Source organism: Saccoglossus kowalevskii, chromosome 18 (assembly GCF_978046115.1).
Source record: "Saccoglossus kowalevskii chromosome 18, keSacKowa6.1, whole genome shotgun sequence".
Classification (NCBI taxonomy): Eukaryota; Metazoa; Hemichordata; class Enteropneusta; family Harrimaniidae; genus Saccoglossus; species Saccoglossus kowalevskii.
This window is the reverse complement of record NC_140658.1, coordinates 31000894-31028108: the sequence shown is the minus strand read 5'-3', so window position 1 is coordinate 31028108 and position 27215 is coordinate 31000894. Positions and strand designations below refer to the sequence as shown.

The 27215-nt window shown below is 35.4% G+C and overlaps 1 protein-coding gene across 1 annotated transcript; it reads right to left on the bottom strand.

Moving 5' to 3' along the window:
* Window positions 1-30: 30 nt before the first annotated feature.
* Window positions 31-27195, bottom strand: LOC100373353 (ubiquitin carboxyl-terminal hydrolase 14-like). Its single transcript, XM_002732865.4, has 13 exons — window positions 27099-27195; window positions 14620-14798; window positions 11917-12021; window positions 10278-10381; window positions 7109-7298; window positions 6385-6521; window positions 5951-6065; window positions 5102-5167; window positions 4565-4657; window positions 3143-3268; window positions 2199-2307; window positions 1810-1917; window positions 31-580 (listed from the first exon to the last, which is right to left on the bottom strand). The coding sequence occupies exons 1-13, from the start codon at window positions 27112-27114 to the stop codon at window positions 438-440; spliced, it is 1491 nt and encodes a 496-aa protein (XP_002732911.1). The 5' UTR covers window positions 27115-27195; the 3' UTR covers window positions 31-437.
* Between the last annotated feature and the right edge of the window lie 20 nt (window positions 27196-27215).

The following is a 27215-nucleotide window of genomic DNA, read 5'->3' as shown; positions in this document are numbered from 1 at the left end:
AGTATTAGCAGTACATATACATAGAGAAACTAATTTCACTAGAATTTTATTTCACTTTATTTCACTTTCATGCAAATAGTAAATTCACAGAACCTAATACTCGCGTCAGTGAACAAATCAAACAGTTACATTCAAGATAACTAGTCCCATAATGCATTTCAGTAATCAGTAAAATTAAAAACCAGTGAATAATGGTTTTATAGTGGTGTATTCAATGGATATCCACATAAGAACTCTAGAGGGCTCACTTTAAGACATGCTATTTATAGCTTTGTATAGACATATAGATGTGATTGAAAATGGAAGAACATTTCTGAACTAGCAACAGTGATTTTTGACAAGATCAATGATTTTTCTCATTCATACTGAGTGGAAAATTTACAGCATATAAACAAGTCAAACGTTGCTAAGCAACAGCTGTTATGTTGAGACCCTCCTTAGTCTTCCAGTTCTACTTCAAGTCTTCTTGGACCATAGATCAACACATAAGCACAGTGCCAATCACCACCGCCTGATAACCTAAGGACATCCTCGGCTGTTACCATGGAGATTCTATCATCATCACATTTCACCCAGTCATCTACAAAATAATAAACAGAATGCTAGTAAATGAACTCATACAGTCATTAACCTTTTCCACACCAGACTTTCTTACACAAATTTGTCTGCACTATTTTCTTATATTCATCAATATTTCTGGAAATTGAACCCTAATTTTTTTACACAATTGTACAGCGACAATAACTATTCCAATACTTATAAATGGAATGAATGGTTACAGTCAGAGTGGAAATCTGTTGATTGTAATTGCAATGTTTGTAATTTATAAGTCATGGCTGCTCCACAAAAGTAGTGGAAATTTAAATACAGTCAATTTGTACCAAATGTTTTTCTCTGAGCTCAAATTGAGATCGTAACTGAAAACAATAATGTGAAATGTATTTTTTTCACCTTGTATTTTTCTTTCTCTCATTACTGTAAACACATATGTGAACAAATAAAATATAGTTTATAAAAAAAAAAGAACCCTACTTTTGGAGGGAAATTTTTAGTCTATTCTCAGTTCTTACTTAAAAAATTTGGCTATTATTGTCTCAATCTTCTGAAGGAAAGTGTGGACTATAAAAAGAACCATTTTGTGATGAAAACAAGGAACTGGTGATGAAAAGATTAATAGTTGGTTACATGGCTTTGTTGGTGTGTCTGTGAATTATATAGTGCGAATGATTATGGAAGTTTTTTTTTGTTGTTTTTTTTGAAAAAGCAGTTATTGCTATGAATTTCATTAATGAGGTAGATTTGTGTGAACATAAATTATGCTGTCCCAGGGATTTTTTTAAACAAGGGAACAGGAGCACAGCGCCCTCATGCCATGGCCATGAACCCCCTTACCCTGGGGAGCAGATCCTCTGCCAACCTTAAAATTCCAATTGACCAGGGATCACATGTGACCACAGTCTTCAACTGTGACCTGTCTGATAGTAGTTTTGGTCCCAAGGAAGCCATAGAATGCTCCATTTTAACTTAAAATTCTCAAAAACTCCACACTCTGGTAGGGAGAACCCCATCTCCCCCATTTGGTGGCGCCACTGAATTGCAGTGACGCTCTTGCAGTTTTTTCTTAGAAAACCCCTACTGTCCCATCCAAATATATTGCACAGATCGATCCATGGCAAAGCATGTCAATATAAACTGGATACAAGCTTCAGTTGATAAAGACAACTAGCACATGGTCTTTGTAGAAAATAAATTACAAGCCTTATTAACCAGTTAGATCCTGACAGAGGCATCAAGGCAAAGACAACTCACCTCCGCTCTTTTTAACCCATGCAACATAGTGACCAGATGAGCTTGATCTGCCTTGATGTGTTAACACAGCTTGTAATTCATAATATCCACTGTTACTGGAACCAATATCTAGTAACATTAAACACAAGCTTGTTAATATTACATGGATAGAAATTAGGTTTCTATTAGTCAAAGGGCAAAGTTAAATTTAAATTGTGGATATTCTTGCAATTTTAAATCTTGTATGACTGATTGCACAACTAAGGCACATACACGCAACATTGTGTTATTCAAAATTTGTATTCATAAAAACTTACACCCCAAACAAACAAACAAACAAACAAACAAACAAACACAAACCCAGCCACATACCAATCACTGATATGATAGCAACAGTAGAAGAAACTCACCATCTTCAAATGAGAATGGTTCTAGTCTTGTTTTTTTATTCTTATCAACCTCCATGGGTATTGGTGCGACTGTGTCCTTATCTTTTTGCTTACCAAGGATTTCTTTAGCCTATCACAATGAAAGCAAATAATATTGCATGTATATGTATAAAAGAGAAACAGTTACAATAACAAAGTGTTGGTCTATGTAACATGTACAACTTCCATGATACAAGGTGAACATGCTAACCATTGAACAACAGCCAAGGTATTCAATATGTAACATGTACAACTTCCATGATACAAGGTGAACACCCTAACCATTGAACAACAGCCAAGGTATTCAATAGAATTTTATAAACAGGTGCAAATTATAGTACATTGGTCAGTTTCATAAAAAACTGTATTTGTATTCATTCAAAATATATTTCGCACTCATTCATACATTCAAAATGTCTTTTATTTTGAGTAAACTACAGCACAAACATTTCACATCATTTACATCACATTAAAACATAACAAATGAAGCAACAAAAGAGAATACTTCCATTGAACGTAAATAATCATACATACACATTCCTATAAAACATTTTGGGCAATTATTTCTCTTTAAAGTATTACATCATATTCAGTCACCATACTGTCTTCATGCAATTATTGTAATATATCCCAGTCAGGTGACACTTATTAACACAAAAGCTGCATTTGTTTTCAATGATCCATGTTTTACAAGACCCAATAATATTACAATGTGATTGTAATGTGATACCTTTCAGTGTCATGTGATACCTTTCACAGCATCATGTGATACCTTTCACAGCGTCATGTGATACCTTTCACAGTGTCATGTGATACCTTTCACAGTGTCATGTGATACCTTTCACAGTGGCCAATGTTTTTCCAGTGCTTATCATGTTTACATGATTTAATATCAGTGAGAATAAATGAAATAACACAAGTATTACCTTCTGTGCTTCCTCCACCTTCTTATCTTCATCTTCTTTAAACTTGTCTCTCATTGGAACTAATTTTTGTTGTAATTCTGGCGTACAAAGGTCATACATATCTAAACTTGTAGAAAATTTAACATCCTGTAAATCCAAACATCAAAAAAACATCATTATATAATGGAGCTGAAACAAGGTGGTTTTGCTCAGCAAAAAAAAGTTAAATATAAATTCCATCAAGTCATAATTTAGTTGCTTTTTTTGTTTCAAGACTGAATCATAACAATCAGCAAGTCTACAAAATTTATATTAAAGCAGAAACGGTAGTTCTCTTTATTTAGTTCTCTTGAAAAGGCTTGTTTGGTTTGTGCTTCCTTAGAAACGATTTAAGCAAATCTTACAGTATTGAGAGCTGCGAAGCAAGTGCTGCACTCGTTCGCTTTAGCGTCATCGACAATGAAACCATTGTTGCAATATTGTAGCAACCCGTACGTGGGAGAGTGGTTGAAAGCATGTTGTTTTGGTTTCATAAATCCAGAACTGGGGCCAGCAATTTTTTGATGTTACGCTTGACCTCTAGTAGTGATGTCATTCTTAGCCAATCAGAAAAGCAGATACTTAAAGGTCAAAAATGATAGAGCAGAGTCGTTTGCACGCGACCCAATTTTTCTGGTCTCTTTACTGTGATTAGAATGAATTGAAAGTGCCAAGCTGACAGACAACAAAATCGGTGGATTTACAGTGCTAAGTCCAAATTGTGTGCGATGACATTGACGAACTTCAGGATGAAAGTGTAGGGATTTTGTTGGAGGGGGACAGTGACATTGACTTTGAGGGTTTTGACTTTGACGAAGATGGCAATGAATGTCCAAATGGAGATCTGAAAGTTTTTTTCAAACAACTATGAATTTTCGTAATAGTTACTGTGTAAATTTGTCAAACCTGGAAATAATTTTACGCAATTTAACCTCTGACATTTTAGTTAATTTTTAGTTTAATATGCGTATTGGACGTGTTTGCGGCGGGGAAATTTCAAATAATTCTTCACTGTCGATTTTTATTTCTGGTTTATTTGTCACATTATAAGCAATAAATTATTTTTGTTATGCTTCTAATGTTGCATATTGTTCATTTATTTCAGTTGATTTTTTCGTTTGCCATTTTATTATCTGCCGCAGTTGTATGGAAAATTTCCCGTGAATTTTCGTTTTTTTGCACAGGATGTCCGGGCAAACGCCCACCCCTATTTTTTGGCAATTTTTCCATGTTCAGGACCTTGGTGCTTACCCCAACAACTACGGTATATTTGACATAACTGTAACTTAGAATCGCATTACCACAACATTTTTAAGACAAGAACATTAAATTTCCATTGATATACAATTTGGCTATTTTCCCAGACATAATTCGTCTAAGGTAAAATATTAGGAATATTCATACCTTTAATATTTTAGCATTGACTCCTTCCTTCTCTTTGTAAAAAAACCTTACAAACTGTATTGTTAGATATGCTGGTAGACGTTTAATTTTAGACTGAAAAGTACAAAAAAAATATACAGTGATCAATGAGTGAAGTCACAAGTACAGTGACCTGATTGCACAAATCTGTCAGTATCTCAAATAATTGCAAGCATCCATTGCTACTATGGTTACAGACAAGCATCCATTGCTACCACGGTTACAGACAAGCATACATTGTTACCACGGTTACAGACAAGCATCCACTGTTACCATGGTTACAGACAAGCGTCCACTGTTACCATGGTTACATACAAGCATCCATTTAAGTTTGATTGACACTTGCTCACATGTATTACAATAGGATGTGAGCTTTATCAAACAATTGCTCTGTTAGAAATACATCTCCAAAAAAAAGCATAAATAAACCAAAAATTGTATTATATACTCGATCATTATAAATAACACTGGTAATTGTCATTACAAAAAAGCACATGTGGTACTAATAGAGCTACTCACCTCTTTCTGATACTGTGCATTTCTATCTAAGGTTGGTGAATGCTTCTCTATATGTTCTTTCATACGCTGAAATAAAATAAAATAAAATATAGTTATTAAAAATGGGAGTATACAACGTATAAAAGTGGTTTTCAAGTCAAAAATAGTAGTTGACAGAAAGTGGGACGGAATACGGACAAATAGACCTATATGAATAGCTGTGCTGTCATCTTTGATGAAAGTCAAGCAAAAAACATTCATGGCATCTGCATATCAAAGCTCTATCATCTTTGATGAAAGTCAAGCAAAAAACATTCATGGCATCTGCATATCAAAGCTCTATCATCTTTGATGAAAGTCAAGCAAAAAACATTCATGGCATCTGCATATCAAAGCTCTATCATCTTTGATGAAAGTCAAGCAAAAAACATTCATGGCATCTGCATATCAAAGCTCTATCATCTTTGATGAAAGTCAAGCAAAAAAACATTCATGGCATCTGCATATCAAAGCTCTATCATCTTTGATGAAAGTCAAGCAAAAAAACATTCATGGCATCTGCATATCAAAGCTCTATCATCTTTGATGAAAGTCAAGCAAAAAACATTCATGGCATCTGCATATCAAAGCTCTATCATCTTTGATGACACTGGTACTATAAAATTATGCACATCACAAACCCAATATGTCAACAGACATACTAAGTTTGAATGACATATGTCCATGCATGGTTGAGATCTGGGTTCCAGAATGGCAGAAATGATTTTCAACACCAAAATTGCTGCTATTTAGTCAAATTGAATTGGAACAGGAAGTTTGTGAGACTGCCCTCTATAGTTCATCTTGACAGTTGTACATATAAATACTCACTGAGGCTAATCCTGTCTGCATGTACTTGACATCTTGTGATATAAAACAACTAAGTTGATATAAAGTTTCTGATGATTTGGTCTCTTCTTCCTCAGTTGCTTCTATACATTTCATTCTAGTTGGGAAGAACAACGTTAAGAAACACAAACCCAGATATATGAACAATATTTAAACAAACTGGCAGATTTATAGAGATAAAACAGTGTGTTCATCTATTAATCTAGGTGAAAAGTGTTCATCAGGATGTCACAAGTGTTCATCAGGATGTCACAAGTGTTCATCAGGATGTCACAAGTGTTCATAATGATGTCATAAGTGTTCATCATGATGTCGAAAGTGTTCATCAATGAGTCATTAGCAGTATTCATCAATATGTTATTATTAGTGTTAACAATATGCCATTACAAGTATTAATATTTGCATAGCAAGGATACACACTCTGCATTTCAATACCAAAATATTGATCTATAAAACTTTTATCAGGCGCTGCTTCATTTGATTCCGCCATTCCTTCACCAGGCAGTTTTTGTTGCAACAATCTAACAATCTGTGTCCAACACTCATTTGCATCCTGCAAATAAAAAAAAAATGTTTTTCAAGACATTTATTATACCTGTAATATTGTTAAAACATTAACATTATATTAACATATTAGGATGGTAATAATACATGCAATAAAAAGTTCTCTCTCATAATGCATTGCATATATGTGCAGTAACATGCTCAGTAGAGCAACATTTGAATTTGGCTCCAACTGCCTTTATGTTTGAGTACAGAGTTAAAATTCAGGAAAAAAAAAAATCATAACTGTAGAAGGCTTGATCCATATTAGTGACAAATTTACTGAATTACAAACCACTCTAAACCCTAAACGCAAATTGTCGCTAAGATCTTTTTATTCTGTTTCATTGTCTCACGTCATCTCAGCCACTAATCCACTCATATCTGTAAGCATGGTAACTGGAACAGAAGAGGCGATAACAAAAGAAAATGAAATACTATTTGAGAAGCAAACAAAGTCTTGTTGCTCTATCCGTTCCAAGATTTTGGTGGCCATTTTGGGCTAAGTTTATTATGTCATCAGAAGGAAGCAGATAGAGAACTATTTCAAACATTTTGAGCTCATACAGCTTCCTAAATACAGCAAAAAAAATGTACCTGTTGTTGGTAACTACCATGTTCTGATTTCTCGGCAAACTGAGGGAAAGCCATGTGCAGTACTTGTAGGAGGACAATAGGTGGAATTGTAGATGAGCTTGTATTCATAGCAGTGTAGAGTTCTCGTAATGCAGCTGTTATAGACTGTGCTGGTAACATGGCACCACCTTCAGTCATACCACCTTTGAATCTAAAAAAAATACAAATATACAGAATAGTCAACAAAATATGGTACCTGATTGTCTAACCAATTAGAGAGCAGCTTGTGCGAGGGGTGATCAACAAGTTCTCGGCCTTCCTCATAAAACATTACAGAAGGAAGATTCGTACACTATTTTTCAACATAGTCACTTTGTTCATCAATGTTGCAGTTTCCTATTCCTTGCTGAAAGAAGGTTTCATTTTGATCCTTTAGATAGGCCTCAACATTTTGAATGAAGTCATCATCAGTCTCAAAACGGTGACCACGCAAGTGGGACTTCAGTTTTAGAAACTGGTAGAAGTCTGATGATGTCAGGTCAGGTGAGTAAGAAGGGTCAAGTAAGAGTTCAAAGCCACATTCGGTTGCTGCTGCCATTGCCACCAGTGCTGTGTGGACAGGTGCATTGTCCTGGAGAAATAGCACACCAGCTCGAAGCTTTCCTCTCCTTTTCTCTTTGATTGCTGCTTTTAACTGTCACAGTTCTGAACCATTGATTTGTTGACATTTTTGTAGTCAATCATGATGACTCCCTTGCTGTCCCAGAACACCTTGCCAACTGATGCCACTTGCTTGAACTTCTTGGGCGGCTGTGAATCTTTGTGTGTCCAGTGTTTGCTCTGCTCTTTTGATTCTGGATCAAAGTGTTGAACCCATGTCTCATCCTGGGTCACAAATCTCTGGAGGAAGTTGCCAGGATTTGACTGGAAACAAGCCAAAAGCGTCCTTGAAACTTCCAACCTGTTCAACTTCTGATGTGGAGTCAACATTCGGGGCACCCACCTTGCAGACAGCTTGCTCATCACTGCGCCATAATATGACAGAACTCCACACCCTCCCCGTGGCTTTCGTTGCGTATGGAAGTTATTTTTACGAGTGATGCAGTGTATCCTGCGGCCATACTTTCACGAGCAAAGCGAGTGAAAGTACAGCAGTATACACCGCATCTCGAACGCGCCCGGAGAATGCGTGTCACTGTTTGTTTGAAATTAAAATAATCAGACGTCTAATCTGAGTCACTGTCCGAATAAATAACTCGTTGACGTTTAGTTGGGACCATGGCAGAACCAGAACTTGAACTGGACGACTATGATACACAGTTTATGTTGAAGTTAAAAGGTCCGCCACAGAATTGTGCATTGGCAAACATGCCGTGCAACTGCGGTACTCCACTGACGGGATGACTTTCGTTGACAGCGGTTGTCACTGAGCTGCACGCTACAACTTCGTGTGTGATGTTGCTTGCTGGTCGTGGATTGACTGAGTCTTGATTACCGGTTAAAATGTTGCTCTTTTGGCGTTGGTATTTTTTATTTGGAACTGAGTAACGCCCCAACGTCGCCAGCAGAAACCTGGTATCTCGATGCTGATGGTTGCGGCTGCATAGTAATCGCTGATTTTACTGCTGGTGGATCTTCTGAGAGCCCTTCAAGGTTTATAAAACTCGGTTTCCAGGTGGTCAACATACATTAAGTTCTCCCAATCGTAGTATTCCATGTGATGTACACTTTACATGCCAAAAATGTTGTTGAACGATTTGAACTGGATAAAAATCCAGAAAATGTGTTTACAAAATAAAAATAGTTCGGTAGCCAATGAAAATACCATGTTCATTTGCATATCGACCGTGAAAATACCGAAAACATTATTGCATGGGTGATATGCAAATTAGTTTGGGCCAAAATAACTGACTGCCTAAAAGTACCATTACTGTTGTTCAAATTTCATTTCACTCGGCCAAGTATATTCATGTACCCCAAGAGGAAAATATCATACTTCTAAATATTGTTTATTTCGAAAAACTGTACTCCTGAAGGGACTACTTTGTTTGCTCTCAGACCTCATTTGCATATGGGTTGTGGAAATACCGATTTTGATTTCAGGGACGAATCAAAATAAACTGCAGTACATATGTAATAATAATGCCTAGTGAATGCCTGATATGTTGGATAGCGACTCGTCTGTAATTCATTACCATTCAATGGATGGTCTCAACCTGATTGTCCGTGGTGACAGATTTTGGGCATCCAGACCTTGGTTCATCTTTGGTACTCTCCTTGTCTTGCTTAAAGTTAGCAACCCACTTCTTAACAGTGGAATAAGAAGGAGAGTCCTCACCAAGTGTTGAGTCTTTTTATAGAGATACTTGATCACAGCGCAAGCTGATTTTAAATGGGCACCACGTGCTAATTTATGAATACCTAAATTTGCATTTCTATAGGTGACTTAAAACATCATAGTATAAAGTTATACGCCAGAATAGGAGTTTCGCCCCTTGTTTGATGGTGAGGTCGAGAACTTATTGATATATCAGACTCCGCCTTGCATATATGATTTGACTCAACTCATGTGCCAGTTGTTACTTAATAATCATGATCACACTTATATTCATTAATTGCAATCCTTGATATTTTGATTAAAAATTAATCTGGTTTGATAAAAAAGACACATCATGAGATTTTGACGACTAACCAGGGCAGCACTTTTTGTCAATGCATGTGGTGTGTTATAATCATGGCAGAAATGTTGTTTGTTTTGTTTATAGTGATCAGAATCTGACACCAATGAGGCAAGAATCGAAGGCCATAATCTGACACTGAATCCAATGGCAGAATCAGACACTGAATCCAATGACAGAATCAAACACTGAATCCAATGGCAGAATCAGATACTGAATCCAATGGCAGAATCAGACACTGAATCCAATGAAAGAATCAGACACTGAATCCAATGAAATAATCAGACACTGAATCCAATGACAGAATCTGATACTGAATCCAATGACAGAGTCAGACACTGAATCCAATGACAGAATCAGACACTGAATCCAATGACAGAATCTGACACTGAATCCAATGACAGAATCAGACACTAAATCCAATGAAAGAATCTGATACTGAATCCCAGGCAGGAATCTGAGGGTGAATCCAAGGCCAGATTCCAAGACTTGCATCACCACTCAATACTTACTTCTGCAATGCATTTCTTAATTCAGGCACAGATTTCAAGCATTGTACAGTCGCATTCATATAACATGTATTACCAAGATTGGTTAAACCAGCAGGCAACTCAAGCTGAAAACAAAACAAAATTTATTTATATTCATTTATTTTGGAAGCCAATAAAAGATAATTCCATGTATAGGCTCCAGTTCACCAGCAAAAAAACATGGTTATTGAGGAAATGGACAGAGACAGGAACTGTGCACATCCCTATCTGATAGGACTACCTTGTCCCAATGGCAGAATGTAATCATGTTTATATTTATAGTGCACTGTTGGCTTAGGCGATTGAACTTGCAACATTCCAGATAGAAGGTGAATCACTGCACCACAGTAATAATAAAGTTTGTTTGTTTTTAAATCTGTATTTCTTGTGTGGATATGGCCTCTACTCACATCTAACCAAATAGCTGTGTACATGTATGCAAGTCATGTTCAGACATCTTCTTTCTGAGTACATGTAGGAGTTACAAAATGTATCAACAAAATAGAGCAAGTCTCATCCAGTAAGGTAAGTTCTGATTGGTTGCTGAGAACGGAACTTGATTTTGAATACTCATTTGCAGAGAGGTGTTTAAAGGCAATTCTGAACAGAAGTCACTGGTGTACAAAAATGGGTGAATCATTTAACATATCAAAATATTATAAATATAGTAGATACTAGAGATAAAAGAAAAAGGCAAGTGACAACATCATCATCTTACATTTCCCTGTACTCTCTAATATCTTGTGTTACACTCAGATGATTAAGAGGTAAACTGGTCAAGCATGATAGACTACTGTAAAATACTTTATTTTCACTTGGAATTAATTTCTGCTGAAAGTACAATTCAGTGAAAATAAAATCCAGCGAATAACTTTTTTCTCCTATATTTTACATTCAAAACAGTGAAAATAAATTCCATACGAAACACCTAAAAAAACTTTTCAGCAAAAATTAATTCCAGCAAAAACGAAGTATTTTACAGTATGTATAAAAGATTGATATCAAATTCACAAAAATTGGCATGTCGAGATTTGTAGCTGTCTTTCAATGTTTGCTTACTCAGCGATGACAAAGGTAGACACAAAGGCGTGGCAGTATTGTAAAATCTGTATTAGAAGACTAAAAATAGAGCAGTACAAGTGGGATGTGGCTTTGAATATGGAAAGCCATACATATTAGAAATAGTGAATTTGTGGTTCTCAAAGAATGGGTGTGGCTTTTATTATGGATGTGGCTTCTAATACATATTTTACATATGTCCTTACTGTTTTACTCATAATATTTCTGTGGTATTATTTTCCTATTACTTGTTCACTGTTTGAGAACATTCATCATACATGTAGCAAAAATATTCCAAAAATATGTTCACCCAACAAAAAACAAAAATTCAAAATTTCAACAAGTTACAAATGATTCAACATAAGGAATGACTTTTTGCAGTAACTTTTGTTTTTATGATTTGTACAATTGTGCAGGACAGTGTTAACTTTACTTTATTTGTACTAAATTTTGTTACTCTACAATTTATTCTTGTATGATGGGCAAAGGCGCTTTACTGAAATAAATTATTATTATTATTATTATTATAATTATAATTATTATTATCATTATGTTTGCTTACTGCAGTTGCTAGCTGCTCTTCAGACATGTCTTCCATGAACAAAGTCTTCTTGACAGGTTCTTGAGGCAAAGCAGCAACAGTACCCATCATTAGTAAAGTACTCCCCTGCAGAAGTAAGCAACAAAATAAACAATAATAGTAAATGTGCAATGCAAAGAATCAACTCGCCAGTTGAACATGGCATGTACATGTTTATAACAAATACAGGCTTGTAACGCGGCATAGATCAACATGTACAAGTAGAACAAAAGAGAAGACATCAACAAAACAAGCAGCCTATTTGCTGAGATAGCTCCGCTGTTAGCAATGCACATTTCATTAAAGAACTGAAGACATCATTAGAAAATGAGCAATATGTATACCGGTAGTATCAAAGCAATCAGACTTACAGTTTTTAACAAAAAGTCGAAAATATCACTTTTTACCAAAAATTACAAAAATATTCACCAAAATTAGAGAATAAAAGATATCATCACAAAATGAACAAAACTGAAAAAGGTCTACATGTAGTATCTATGTATGTAATATCAAAGCAATTGAACTTTTGGTTTTTATCAAGAAGTCGAAAATATCACTTTTTACCAAAAATCACAAAAATATTCACCAAAATTAGAGAATAAAAGATATCATCACAAAATGAACAAATCTGAGAGAGGTCCACATGTAGTACCTATATATGTAATATCCAAGCAATTGGACTTACAGTTTTTAAAAAGAAGTCGAAAATATCACTTTTTACCAAAAATGACAAAAATATTCACCAAAATTATAGAATTAAATATATCATTACAAAATGAACAAATCTGAGAGAGGTCCACATGTAGTACCTATATATGTAATATCAAAGCAATCGGACTTGCGGTTGTTGTTTTTAACAAGAAGTCGAAAATATCACTTTTTACCAAACATGACAAAAATATTCACCAAAATTAGAGAATTGAAGATATCAACATGAAATGAACAAACCTAAGAGAGGTCTACCCAAGGTACATATACACCAAGTATCAAAACATTCAGGCTTGTAGTTTTCAAGAAGAAGTCAAAAAAGTAAAACATTGACACGGACGACGAACAATCACTCATATGATAATCTCTACTCGACAAAGTCGACAGCGAAGCTAAAAAGTTGTTCAGTGTTTTCATTTCACAAATTTGTCAAGGAATAAATGAGTTTATTATTATTTTACATGTTCACATAGATTTAATTTAGGGGATTTCACTTATCAGCGAAAATATCGAAACTCAGTTAACAAGCCATGCATGGCACAGTCCCCGTTAGTTGTCAAATTTAAGATATATAGTTTTGTTTATACATGTAGTAATATAGCTGGAATATAACCATGTCAGGAATATGATTTTTTAACATTAATATGATTGACATTTGTATCTGATCGTCAAACAAGTACTTGTCCATATTGAGAGATATTGCTCTGGAACAGCATTCAAAATCAGCCATTTTGAATACATGTATATATAACATGATGTATAACGAATATATAAAATTTAAATATAATAAGTCAAAGCATTTAAGAGATATGGCTCTAGAAGCCCAATCATTAAAACAAAATGGCCGCCAGTCAGCCATTTTGAATCCAATCTGAAAAATAAAAAGTTTGAAGGAAATCCACCCATAAATGCTTGATATTTGATGATTTTTTAGCACAAAAATGACCACCATTCGGCCATTTTGAATAGGATAGTCAAACCAATATATCTGTTTATCTATGACATGATATATAATGAATATTTAAAATTTGAAAATATTATCAGTCAAAACAAGTCGGAGATATGGGTCTAGAAGCCCATTCATTAAAACAAAATGGCAGCCAGACAGCCATTTTGAATCCGATCTGAAAAATAAATAATGTGCACCAGGAACCTGTAATGTCTAATATATGTACCAAGTTTGAACGAAATCCATCCATAAATGCCAGAAATGCTTGATATTTGATGATTTTTTAACACAAAAATGACCAACATTTGGCCATTTTGAATAGGATCATCAAACCAATATATCTGTCTATCTATGACATGATGTATAATGAATATTTAAAATTTGAACATAATCAGTGAAAGCAAGTCAGAGATATGGCACGAGAACCATTCATTAATACAACATGGCTGCCAGTCGGCCATTTTGAATCTTATCTGAAAAATAAAATTATTTGCATCAAGGTCCCATAATGTCTAATGTATATACCAAGTTTGAACAATATCCATCTGTAAACAGCTGAGAAATGGTTGATTTTTAGGATTTTTTAGCACAAAAATGGCCGCTATTCAGCCATCTTGAATCAGATCGTAAAACAAAATGATGTGCATCAAGGTCCTATAATGTCTAATGTATATACAAGTTTGAACAAAATCCATCTGTTAACAGCCGAGACATGCTTGATTTTGATGATTTTTAGCACAAAAATGGCCGCCATTCGGCCATCTTGAATCAGATTGTGAAACAAATTGACATGCATATGTATAATATCATGTATGATGTATGTGTGCAGTTTGATTGTGATTGGTCCAGGCATTTCTAAGATATAGGTCCGGACGCACGCACAGACGCACACACGAAGGTCAAAACATAAGTCCCCGTTTTCGAACTGCATCCGAACGGGGACTAATAATAAATGCATTTTACAATATTAAAATTAGAAGATGTTTTGCATCATGGCTGTAGTGCTTTAACCTTCAACCTCTACTTACTTCTTTAAGTTTAAATCTGTCCCATGTATCGTCTTTGAGCACCGCTCCTTTCATCATCACCTTCTGCCTATCAGGCTGTACACCAGACAAAGCAAATAACTGCGCTTTGAATACCATTGGTGGTTCATCAGTACTTAATTCAATGCCCTCAAATTTCTCTTTGCCCCATTTTATGTTAACTGAAAAAAAAAAAAAATATTAACATTTTTATACCAGTTCCCGCTTTTCATCAAAAATTCACAAAATAGTCCTGTTTATAGTCTGTACTTTCCTTCAGAAGATTGGGACAAAAATAGCCAAATTTATTGAGTAAAAACTGAAAATGGACACAAATTTTATCTGTTGGCTCTAAAATTAAAATTTTATACTGATGAATTAGGTGACCAAGTTTGATAAAGTTTGAAAAAGAATTAGTAATGTTATTGTGCATACATGTACATGTACAACAACAACTTTTAATGACGACGACAACGACAGCGAGATGTTTCCCCTTAATATACATGTACCTTTCCCTTCCATCTTGATGATACAGGCAAGGTAAAAATAAGAAGAAATTGAGTAGGTGGTAATGATTTTGAGCATGGTGGCCTTATAGAGCAGCACGGCCATACCACCATCCTGTTTGTATCATGGGAAGACTGCATCATTGCAACTATATCATTAGAGGATGCAGTATATTCTAAATTATTCAATTATCCATGAATAACCATCCAGCCCCCCACTGTTAAATTCCTTAATGAAGTATGCAGTTTATTGTGAGTATGCAGTATGGGTACTGAAAATTATTACTATTAAACTGATACACAAGTTCTCTATTCACTCGCAGTCATCCATGTAGTATATGTTAATTTAAAATATTTATAATATGAGATGTTCTAAACATTGGATAGCCCAGGCAGATCACTTTTAAGAGTAAACTTTTATTTTTTTTTGTTCACTACAAATTTATAAATAAATAGTCAAATTCGCAACAAAATGTATGTGGTCATTGCACCACACGTGTGTTTTGTGTTCACATTCATTACCATCACATTCTACTAACAAATCAATATGGTGCAAGTTACGATACTGACGTAGTGTTTATGAACAATTACATATATGCATAGGGTATTGTATTTTTTATTACTAACATTTTATTGCTGTCAACCAATGGACAAATATTTCTAAAGATGCAATAAATTCCTCTTACTCAGTCATGATGCCAAGCAAAAAATGTTACTTCGTTTTTTTGATAAGAAATAAAAGTAAAGTTTGACTTGGTTTTATCGGAAGTGGATATTTTTGATCACTCGAACGCTTTGGTAAAAAACACAGCCCATCATGATGTTTGTGACGTATTAGTTGACTGTCATGTGTTCTTTGACCCGATGGGTCAATAATTCCATTAACCAATCAGAATGCCGAATGGTAATGCCGGTAGAATCCGAGGTTTTCCGAATGGTAGTGATCATAAAAATTACATTGCGGAAGTAAAGCGATGTCGTAGCACGATGTGTTGATGTCGATTTCAGTTGAAAACTGCACGATGGTTATCGAAAGAGATGATTAGCAATTTTTAAAAGGTAAAATAGGTCTTGAAAGAAGAGTTTTTACATGAATCTCAATGATAACAGTTCAAATGTATTTTACCAAATCACGCAATAAACACGTTGATTTTTTTCTTGAGTAGCGTAAACTGATCGTGAACTTCGCTTTGACCATGTTACAATGTACATGTATATCGAGGTGAAATTGATTTTGAAAGAATTTTAGCTTTGAATCTAAAGACTATGTCTATCGCAGAAAGTATTTACTGAGGTGCAAACTTCACAAAATTGACTAGCCACTACGTATCGTGCAACTAGGTCTATTGTTTACAAATTATAATCCACGACTGGATGCGTGTCGGTCGGTACATAATTATAATAACAATCGGACAATAGTCCTGGTTGGAAGCATTTCTGTGGTGGTCGCTAATTTTGAGTGCTGGTTGGGGCTGACCACTGCCGACCAGTGTGGCGAGATCCCTGTCCCAAAAATATTTGATGATCATTTTTTGAAATTTTGAACCCCAAATAAGGGCCCACCAACCGTGAAATCGCCCAATGGGTTACAACGATGATGTCAGTAAATTATATGATTGAACAATAGTTGCAATTCCAAATCACAGTGGAATAGTGGGATAGTTTTGACCAAATCGAAACGCATCTTAGCTAATCACAAAATGTGCTTGCTCGGTCTGTGGCTAATGACGGCCAAGTGAATTTCTAATGTTTTCTGGAATCAGACATTTTGGTTTTTGACATAATTTAAATTTATGAATTCAGTGTTCTCCCCAGGAATTTAAACCACTGTGGCGGCCTAATTTGCATATCATTTGCATATCATTTACATAATAATAGAAATTGACCAAAGCACATTTACACCCACACAATAAACAACATATATTTTCAAAAACAATGTGGCAGATATTTATTTGCTTTACACAGTGTTATAAACACTTTTATTTTGGGCACTTTTGTAATATTAATGAACTCCGTCACAGTGCAAATATTTTTTTTTGGAGTCAAAATATTACGTTTTTTACAACTTAGAAGAGTTTGAATTTAAAAATGAAACATTCTCGAAATGCAAATGCTGCAGACTAAAAAGAAACAAATAAATTGTAAAAGGTTAAATGAAACTCATCTGAAACGTTCCAGCCAGGATTATGTTCAAGACTTTCATGATCTTATTTACTACAAAATTCTCCTTCAAAAAATCGACGACGTAATTATTTGGCGGATTGCTGGTTATTATTCCGACCATCAGCTTCTACAACGTTTACATTTACAGTAAATGAACGAACAAATAACACTTCCAAACAATCATCAAAGTTACGACGTGACACAACATACTTCGCAATGTTATACACCGGTTATACCAATAATTTCTCTTACTCAGACATGATGCCATGCAAAAATTAAATACCAGGGGTTGCATTAGTGTTCGATAATGTGGAGTCCCTGGGACCCACCCCTTATAAAATGTGTGGGTCCCTTAAAAATATGTGGGGTCCCTGCCGCTACTGCACTTTATTTTTCTAAAATAGTTTTTTGCACGAACTATTACACAATAAACATAAACAGGCATTAATCACATTTATATTGTACTTTATTTACATGTTCATTCCAGCCTTTACATGTCAGCAATCTGCATTATTTACATGGTTTACTTCTATTTTTACTGTTATTAAAATGTAATGCTGCTTGTAAAAATTTTAAATCATTACTGGGTTTACCTTCAAGTTCTTCATAAGCCAAGATAAATGAGCTGGTATCACACTTAACTTAGACTTAATACGATTCTGACAAGAAAAGGCATTGCCACATGGAACCTGCCGGGGAGGCGATCTTGCAAATAACGAATCGATCCATGGCTTCTAGAAAAGTGATTATTTTTTTCCCAAAGTCACTTGTGTTATATAATTAAATAGTTCATTGTTTCGATTAATATTGCCCCCAGAAAACAATACACCCAAAATTTGTACATACTAGTACTCAGTAGTACCAAATTCTGCAGTAAATTCGCATCTGGGCAGTTATGGTTTAAAAAAAAAATTAAATGGGACCAAGAAATCGGCGATTTTTCGGCAGATTTTATTTAATATTTGTTATTTAAATATTTTGCCGTCATTTCAATCCTTCCTGACGCCTAAAATAGAGTTAAGTTTTTATTCAATTTCAAGAGTACGTTTTTTGTGACTAGCGTGAGTGCGCAAACTTCGGTTCGAGTTGTTGTCACTGTAAATTATGTTAAATTAGTCTTCAAACGCTTAGTTTATCTTTTGAAAACAACTATTTTTTGATTTGAAAAAAAAAATCATGCCGTTTTCCCCGTAAAAATCCAAGCCAAATGATCGTACTACAACATCGGCAAATCTCTTCCGCGTTGTGTTAAATAACATTAACATATTTAAATGAGCTATGGTAATTTGAACACGTTGGCGTTATCCAGCATTTTTATTGGTTAATTGGAGATTTGACCTACTAGTATTAGGTCAACCATGCAAGACAAGGAACATGGCGGATACTCAACAGCATCGAGCGTTAATTTGCGACTGGAATTATTTGCTTACGACGAAACGAAGTTGAATTTTATTTGCATTTCATTACAATTCAACAAATTTGTTTTTTTTTAAACGTTATTATAATCACTACTGAGTAATAATCAACAATTGTGAAACTCAGCATGACTGGATTGCGCAACCGTGATCATTTGTTGCTCGGCAGTTGTGATCGTTTTTACTTTGTTTAAAATATAATTTCGTTACCAATAAAATTAGGAAAATAAAGTTTATTTCACGTACCAGGTTTGTTAAAGTAATTTTTTGGAGAAAAATTACCCTGGGTGACATTGTAAGTTTTAGGCGGTTAAATTAGCAGGTCTCAGTATTGACTGTCTCGCCGTACTTCAGACGGGACTTCACACTTTCCATTGTGAAATGTAGATGCTAATAGGTGTTTTTGAAGACAATGGCACAATATTGTACGTGAATTTAAAAGCTCTATGAACTTTGTATGCGGGACAATGGCATCGCAAACGCACACAATGCCTTTAGACCTATCATAATACGACCGAGACGTGTGCTCACCGGATGCGTCCCAGGGAATCACCAGTTGAAAAATTCATGCGTCCCACAGAAAAACTATGCTTCCCGGACGCGAAATTCCGCGTTAACGCAATACCTGAATACTTCTTTTTTTATATGAAAAAAACGTAAAATTTGAACTAGTTTTATCGGGAGAAATTATTTTTGATCACTCGATCACTTTGTGAAAAACACAGACCCACCATGATAGCTGTGACACGTTAGTTGACCGCATGTGTCCTTTGACCCGTTGGGTCAAAAACGCCATTAACCAATCAGAATGCCGCATGGTAATGCCGGTAGAACCCGAAGTTTTTCGAATGATCGTGATCATAAAAATTACATTGCAGAAGTAAAGCGATGTCGTAGCACGATGTGTTGGTATGGATTTCAGATGAAAACTGCATGATGGTTTTCGAAAGAGGTGATTAGCAATTTTTGAAAGGTAAAAGAAGTCTTGAAAGAAGAATTTTTACATGATTCACGATGATAACAGTTCAAATGATGTATTTTACCCAATCACGCAATAAACACGTTGTTTTTTCTTGAGTAGCGTAAACTGATCGTAAACTCCGCTTTGCCCATGTTACATCGGGGTGGAATTGATTTTGAATGAATTTTAGCTTTCAATCTAAAGACTGCGTCTATCGTCAGAAAATATTTACTTACAAACAAAGAGGTGCTAATTTTACAAAATTGACTTGTATTGTTTAAAGCCAATACCACATCGCACGACTATGCCTATTGTTTACAAATTATTATCCACGCCTGGCAGGATGCTTGTCGGTCGGTACGTAAGTATAATAACAATATGACAACAGTCGGACGCGTTTCTTGTCAAACTGGGGACATCTCACGAGGAGATCAAATACCGAATGGCTGCTCAATATTCGAGCATAGTGGAATTTCTGAAAAAAGCGTGTGACAATTCTGTACAGTTATCATCATGGTGTATACCCTCTAATAAGTGCATCGCATTGTAAATGAGGCTGTATGTCAACAAAATTACGGGACTAAAACATTGCACGATCCAACACCAACTACAAAATATTATATCACCCAACACATTCAAGCACTGAAGTGCGATTTTGAAAAGGGAATAACACTTTTGAATGATGATATTGAAAACAAATTTCAACATACTCATTTTAAGCCAATCAGGCGTGCCGTAACAGCGAGTATTTCCTTGATTTACCCAGAACTCTGTGTGAATCCCCCTTGATTCTGGCTGCTGGCCATTTTCGTTCATGAAATCGTCTGATACATTTGTATCATCAGAAAATGCGGGATTTGTGCAGTTTTGAATAAAACCAAGTTAGCGATTATGAACAATGGTTATTAACGTAACACCTGATTCCCTCTAAAATTTTTGTTTCGCATTTTAAGGCAAGAAATCGAAATTTGAAACCGACAGGGTGTCGATTTACTAGGTGCCATGTTTTACAACTTGTTTATTTATCTACGTATAGCAGATGATTTTTTTAAAAAAATTAGTATTTATTGATTTTCAGCCCCCAAGTTACTGTGGTCATGAGCCTAACTATCCCACAGTGTACACTAAATTTGAAACTGCGGAATTGAGTATGGTGAAAATCTACAAATATAAATAACAATTCCAATTCTTTTTCTTCTGAAAGCTCATTATTATGTGGTAAAATATTTTTCGAAGATATTTTTTTGATTCATAAACAAGTCACTTCGCGGTGACCGTCTTTTGCGGTCAGTAATATTTACGAACATTTTTGTTCACTATTGACGATCCGTTCCGCTTGGATTGCCCTTAAAATCAATTTTGTGTGTCTGTGTGTGTGATTTTCAGTGTTTTCAAATATTCATTCTTCTGCGATTGTTTTGGCTTGGCCTATTTCCTTCAAACTTGGCAAGCAGGTCACACCGTTGCCATAGTAACAGCCAAAAAACTGGTTAGCTTCGTGCCAAATGTACATGTATCTCCTACAAATTTAGGATAAATCAATTTTGTGTGTCTGTATGTGTGATTTCCAGTGTTTTCACGTATTAATTCTTCTGTGAACTTGTCCATGGAGGCTGCAAATTAATAAATATTGTATTCACTGACATTTATTTTGTATTTACATTTGCAATGAGTTTCCACAGTATCTTTTTCTTACTGGTGTGGCTACAGTGACTGTGAAGTATTTTTGTTTTGTCGATTGTTGTCAGTTGTTTGTTTTGTGTTCTTGGAATATTGTAAAAAAAATCAACAACAGTTAAATAGATATGTTATTTCCATTTTGCAGTATATCGTAGACAGTACTTGTATACTTTGTTATCCAGCATAAATATCAGATTGTTCGGAAGAATAATATTGTAAATTTCGTTCATTAATGTTGTAAGATGACGCTTTTTCCGGGGCTTCAGAGTCCCATGTTGACTATGTCCCGGTCCCTTTACTCGCTTGTTGTCAGTGTCTGAGTGGTATATACAAAATACGACCAAGTAAATGTCAGAATATATAAAAACAGAAATCTAAAAATCAGTTGCCCATGCCAAGAGAGCCGCAAAACCAAAACAATCTGTTGCCGTCCACAGCAGCGATATGATTTTACACATCGAAATTGAGAATCGCATGTGTAGTCATATTGTTAGAAATAGACACTTAATACATCTATCCCGGCCAGCAATCGAATCATCAATCTTCATGAGTGATGTAACTGGCATTTCCATCTATTTGCTTATATTCCCACTATCCTAAAACGCTCAAGTGAATGTTGTCAGATTCGCGAGTGTGCATATTTTCGTACAATGGCGTAAACATTGCTACAATCAAAGACGCACTGAACAGAAAGTCAATTCTGGGCTAGTACCATTGTCAAATTCTGGGGAGTAGAGGACTATTTATAGGTATCAGGACGATCCGACCCTGGTCAGTTGCGGCCCTGGTAAAAAAAAGACGTTCTGGCCCTGGTTTGGACGTTCCGGCACCAAAACAGTTTTGTCGATCCGGCCCTGGTATAAATTATATTTGGTACGTGTTCATATCTAATGTTAATATGTTAAATGCACAACGAATGATTGACTATCTTGTTTAACAACTTATTTTTCGTCTTTTGCAGTGAATTTTTACGGTTTCACGCCATATTTTACACAATGCAAGATGTTTTTCATTTACTCGCCGCCGCCTTTGTGCACTGTATGCACGTAGACGTGTGTGGCCCGCAGACAGATAACTTGAATACACGTCTAATACAATCAGTTTCAGTCAGGGTTCGAATACACATTTGTGGTTTGTCGCGTAATGAATTATGTAGCAGTTTATGTAGGCAGACAAAATAGTTTTATTGGTCTATCAGTAAATAAACAAATTAACTGTTTCTTTGCACGTTGTGCTTCCGGTTGTTGAGCAATACATTTCAGTTCCGCTCAGGGTCCGCATTTTTGTTGTTCGTTTAAATGTGTTTCCATGGGGAATTACGTGAATAAATTAAGAACAGAAGTCGGAATGTAACAATGTAGCAAGATGCCTCACTTTGTCGCCATGTTAAATGCACGACTTCTCGCACCTTATACGCAAAATTACAAACAAGAAGAAAGAAAATTCACGGCTAAAGGAAGGTGTTAACAACTTGAATACGTCGCATTATATCAGTCCCACTGATAATGAAAAAAATCACCCCATGTTACGGTACGTCGCATTATATCAGTCCCACTGATAATAAAATAATCACCCCATGTTACAGTACGTCGCATTATATCAGTCCCACTGATAATAAAATAATCACCCCATGTTACGGTACGTCGCATTATATTAGTCCCACTGATTAACACAAAAATCGTCCTATGTTAGGTACGTCGCATTATATTAGTCCCACTGATTATAACAAAAATCGTCCTATGTTAGGTACGTTGCATTATATTAGTCCCAGTGATTATAACAAAAATCGTCCCATGTTACGGTACGTGGCATTATATTAGTCTCACTGATTAACACAAAAATCGTCCTATGTTAGGTACGTCGCATTATATTAGTCCCACTGATTATAACAAAAATCGTCCTATGTTAGGTACGTCGCATTATATTAGTCCCACTGATTATAACAAAAATCGTCCTATGTTAGGTACGTCGCATTATATTAGTCCCACTGATTATAACAAAAATCGTCCCATGTTACGGTACGTGGCATTATATTAGTCTCACTGATTATAACAAAAATCGTCCTATGTTACGGTACGTCGCATTATTCTTCGACGACTTCGACTGGCTTTCATGTGGAGTAGTATTCTTGTGTTCTGTTTTCCTGACTTGAGTTTTTGAATCCGCTGTTTATGATTTTAACGTCTTTGATGTCTTTTGTAGGGGTGTCCAATCCGTGATTCGAACTTGCGATCTTTGAGTTCCCAGCGCACTGTCTTGTCCACTGTACCACGAGTGTCTTCACACAGGAGTTAGGATTTAAGTCCTATTCACTGTCTTCACTAGCATTCAAAAATCTAACTAAACATACTGGATTCAAACCAGCGATCGCTCACATTGCTGACATAGTACAAATCAACTGAGCTATGTGGGTAGTCATGCAAATTAAATAATTTGTTGTCATATTTAGCTTTATTTCCAAATGGTGTTTGCGAGAAAAAGATGGGCAGGCAAGGGAATTGAACCCAGGTCCTCCTGATCACTATGTAGAGAACTGACCCACAAGACCACAATGGATTGACTGGATGTGTTTGCATTTGATAAGACTATATAGTGTGTATATATATAGAAATACAACATATTTCTATTATTGAGTTACAATTGTCCAAAAAATTGCCAATTTTGTGTTTTTACTTGTGTAAACTATATGCATGCCATAACCCGTTAGTGTACATCTTGCCAATTGGGTGTTTGCCATTTGCGTTGCCCATACCTGACCCGACCCTAACCCTAATGCCAAGACACGTTCCTGTTAATAATTCCGTTGCCCATACCTGACCCAACCCTAACCCTAATGCCAAGACACGTTCCTGTTTATAATTGCTCAATAATGATACTCTGTTGTGCACTGTCTGCGGGTAAGTTGCATTGATGTCAACTGATTAAACAAGTCGCGTTTAAGTAATTTCCACTATTAACAAGTGGTTAAATTGTGACAATAAATGTGTGGACAAATATTTGAGATTAATTTTGGTGTAGACAACTCTCGTTTAATTATTTTACACCATTACAAGTTGTTAAATTGAGAGAATAAATGTCTCAACAAATATTTAATACTTAGTTTGATGTAAACAACTCACGTTTGATTAATTCCCACAATTACAGGTTGTTAAATTGAAAGAATAAATGTGCGGACAAATATTTTAGACTTATTTTGGTGTAGACATCTCTCGTTTGATTAATTCCCACAATTACATGTTGTTAAATTGAGAGAATAAATGTGTGGACAAATATTTGAGATTAATTTTGGTGTAGACAACTCTCGTTTAATTATTTTACACCATTACAAGTTGTTAAATTGAGAGAATAAATGTCTCAACAAATATTTAATACTTAGTTTGATGTAAACAACTCACGTTTGATTAATTCCCACAATTACAGGTTGTTAAATTGAAAGAATAAATGTGCGGACAAATATTTTAGACTTATTTTGGTGTAGACATCTCTCGTTTGATTAATTCCCACAATTACATGTTGTTAAATTGAGAGAATAAATGTGCGGACAAATATTTTAGACTTATTTTGGTGTAGACAACTCTTGTTTAATTATTTTACACCATTACAAGTTGTTAAATTGAGAGAATAAATGTATGGACTAATATTTGAGACTTATTTTGGTGTAAACAACTCGCGTTTGATTAATTCCCACAATTACAAGTTGTTAAATTGAGAGACTAAATGTGTGGACAAATATTTTAGACTTATTTTGGTGTAGAAAAGTCGCATTTAATTTACTTCCACAAATTACAAATTGTTAAATTGAGAGAATAAATGTGTGGACACATATTTTAGACTTATTTTGGTGTAGACAACTCTCATTTAATAATTTTACACCATTACAAGTTGTTAAATTGAGAGAATAAATGTATGGACAAGTATTTGAAACTTATTTTGGTGTAGACAACTCTCATTTGATTAATTCCAACAATTACAAGTTCTTAAATTGACAGAATGAATGTATGGACAAATATTGACCATTATATTTGTGAGTAAATACCTGTTGTTTAATTAATTTCCACCTCTACAAGGTTGAGAGAATAAATGTGTCGACAAATATTTGATAATTATTTAGGTGTAAGAACTCGTGTTTGACCAACTTCCACCATTGCAAGTTGTTAAAATAATGAAATAAATATACTGGCATCATTGGATATTTGATTCAATTGTGAAACTTTCTAACAAAATGTTAACCGCTGGCTTCGAACCCTCAATCAACAATACCGCAGACACAGTATAAATTCAACAACACCACAGAAGATATTCGTCTGTTGCCTGAATTGTTTTCGTAATATAGGGAACGCCATCGACACTTTAACAAAACTTACCTTGACTAGGGTCTTGTTTATCTCTTGTCACAATCTGGAAACTGTTGAACAAATTGCGCGTCGTCCAGTTTAAGACGTCAGTTATTTTATTATTTATTCATTCAGTTTTGTATGGTGGAGTTTTGTGAGGTTTAGTATTTTTTTGCGACGTTCTTTGTTTACTTGTTTACGGTTTGAGAGATTTCAGTTCATTTGATTTACGTTTTTACGGTAGCTCTGAGCGGGACTCGAACCCACTGTCTTTTCAAGCTAATTTTGTTTTATTTTGATGGCACGCTTGTGTACCACGCCAAGACGTTGGTCGTTAAGTGGTGTTCATTTTTCTAACTACTCCAGTGTTCCGATGAGTTGAACGGAAAAGCCAAAACGATTGCTGGTTTCTGATTGCTTTGGTTCTGGAGAGTGTGTATCTAGTGTGATTTGAACCCATGTCGTTTGTATTGGGCGTTTTTTTATTTCCCATGTTGGCTACGCCATAATATGCAACCACTTCCCCGTTTTATTGTGATTTTGAGTGTTTAATGATGTCTTCCTCGCCCGTCACGTCATGACCCAGTTTCAACCACACGGCCATTTTGCAACACAGTTCGTGACCCTCGGCGTCACCCGACTGACTATATGAGCGTTCTGTTCAACTGTTAAGCTAGGATTTATTACCGTTATTATCATTATATTGTCACGTGATTTGTTTTACCTTATGTGTAATGTCTTAAGTATCTTTATTGTAATTTGTATATACCAATTCGTATATACCGAGGAAACGACCCCGATTCGTGTGTAGGTACTGCTTCTAGATCTGTGCCAAAATCGAGTCTTATCGCCCTTGCGTTTCCGAGCAAAAAAACGTTGAGGCCAAAAACGACCGATTTTCGCCCAATCTTCTATGAATTTTTCATAATTTCGCTAATTCGGTCCAGCGGTTAGATAGGGTATTTATTAGAGACGCCCGGAGAACCAAAATTTGGGACGTGAATCACTCCGGCGACTAAATATCGGCGAAAATGTCCAAGGGGGCGAGGGACTGCATTTCAAAAACATATTTTATATTTAGGGTATATAAATATAAAAACAAGTATACATTTTTAGTACAATTAAATCCCTAACTTTGTCGAATGAATGATACAATCTTTGTTTAGTCGGAATATTGACGTATCTTGAACTTTAAATCGGCATGTTGTGACTCAGCTAAAACTAATTCCATGTACATGTATATCATTCGCTGAATGTGTTCATGTGTCTGCCATGATGATAAAGAAACACACATGTCATTCCCATCTACGCCGTTTGACATGCTTCTAAAAGGTACAACGTCATTTTAGATAAATAAAATCACGAAATCTAATATTGACACCAGTTCATTGTGTCAGTAAATTTAGAACTAAACTTTCCCTACCTTTGTAAACCGGCATTTCGTTTGATTTCCTGAAACCGGACAACTTTTAAATTCAGACTACAACCGGAAGATGTTGTTTGTTTATTAGTTCTTTTCGCCAAAGGGTACATTAACTAT